Source organism: Diaphorina citri, unplaced genomic scaffold (genome assembly GCF_000475195.1).
Source record: "Diaphorina citri unplaced genomic scaffold, Diaci psyllid genome assembly version 1.1 scaffold20017, whole genome shotgun sequence".
Taxonomy (NCBI): Eukaryota; Metazoa; Arthropoda; class Insecta; order Hemiptera; family Psyllidae; genus Diaphorina; species Diaphorina citri.
This window is the reverse complement of record NW_007397369.1, coordinates 1-924: the sequence shown is the minus strand read 5'-3', so window position 1 is coordinate 924 and position 924 is coordinate 1. Positions and strand designations below refer to the sequence as shown.

At 41.2% G+C, this 924-nt stretch overlaps 1 protein-coding gene across 1 annotated transcript; it reads right to left on the bottom strand.

The window, feature by feature from the left end:
- Positions 1-3: 3 nt before the first annotated feature.
- Positions 4-918, bottom strand: LOC113473232 (transient receptor potential cation channel subfamily V member 6; the record flags this gene model as incomplete). The annotated part of the gene is made up of 1 exon (XM_026832945.1): positions 4-918. A coding segment is annotated over one exon (915 nt), but the record flags the coding sequence as incomplete, so codon positions are not given.
- Between the last annotated feature and the right edge of the window lie 6 nt (positions 919-924).

Genomic DNA, 924 nt, shown 5'->3' with positions numbered 1-924 from the left:
GCTTAGTTCTAACATTTCTCTGAATACATCGGCTCTTCCTAGTTGACATGATAATGTTAGAGGTGTAAATCCGTCATTGTTTAAAATACCATTACTCGCAGGGGTCTTGGGATGTCGTAATGCATAGCCAAACATGTCCAGCTTATCATTGACCACCACCATATGAAGAATCATATTTCCAAATGAGTCCTTGGCATCTGGAATTGCTCCTGAGTCAATGAGTAAGTTATAAACGCTTTCATTGGAGCAGCAAGCAGCCCAAGAGAGAGGATATTCACCCAAGTAGGCTAAACCTTCATAGTCAGTGTGTCGACTTGGTCTAGGAGTTTGTTGATCACGAGGCAGGAAAAAGCTTCCAATAGCTCTTTGAGTAACGTTAGCTCCAGCCTCTATCAAATCTGCAACCAATTCATTATTTGCATATGCAATGGCCAAGTGAAGTGCGCTAGCACCAAGATATTCTTCACCTTCTACAACGTCTTGCGAAAGCCTTGGGAAACATTTGAGAAGTGTTCTTGCAAGTCTAGTGTGTAGTTTTGTATCACAAATAATAAGCACGTGGAGTAATGTTTCACCTAGAGATCCACGATACTGCATTTGCCAACAGGCTTCATGGTCTCTCCATTTGGATAATGGATCAAGAGGACTAAGAACTTTCTCAACTGGGATGACAAACTGATCAGAATCTCTATATCTCCACTTGAGATATTCCGTTTTATCGATGACTTGGCCCGTCCCATCATTGTACATGAGAACACCAAACTGTTCCTTGATTAACTTTTCAACTTCCACTTGGCCACCAATATTGTAGGCATCAACGAGTTCTCCACCATTTTTGTAATTTGCTAATCGGTACAAAAGACAATCATCCTCGTTTGACGCTTGTGAAATCACTCGATCTAAAACGGAACCGACATTTACTGA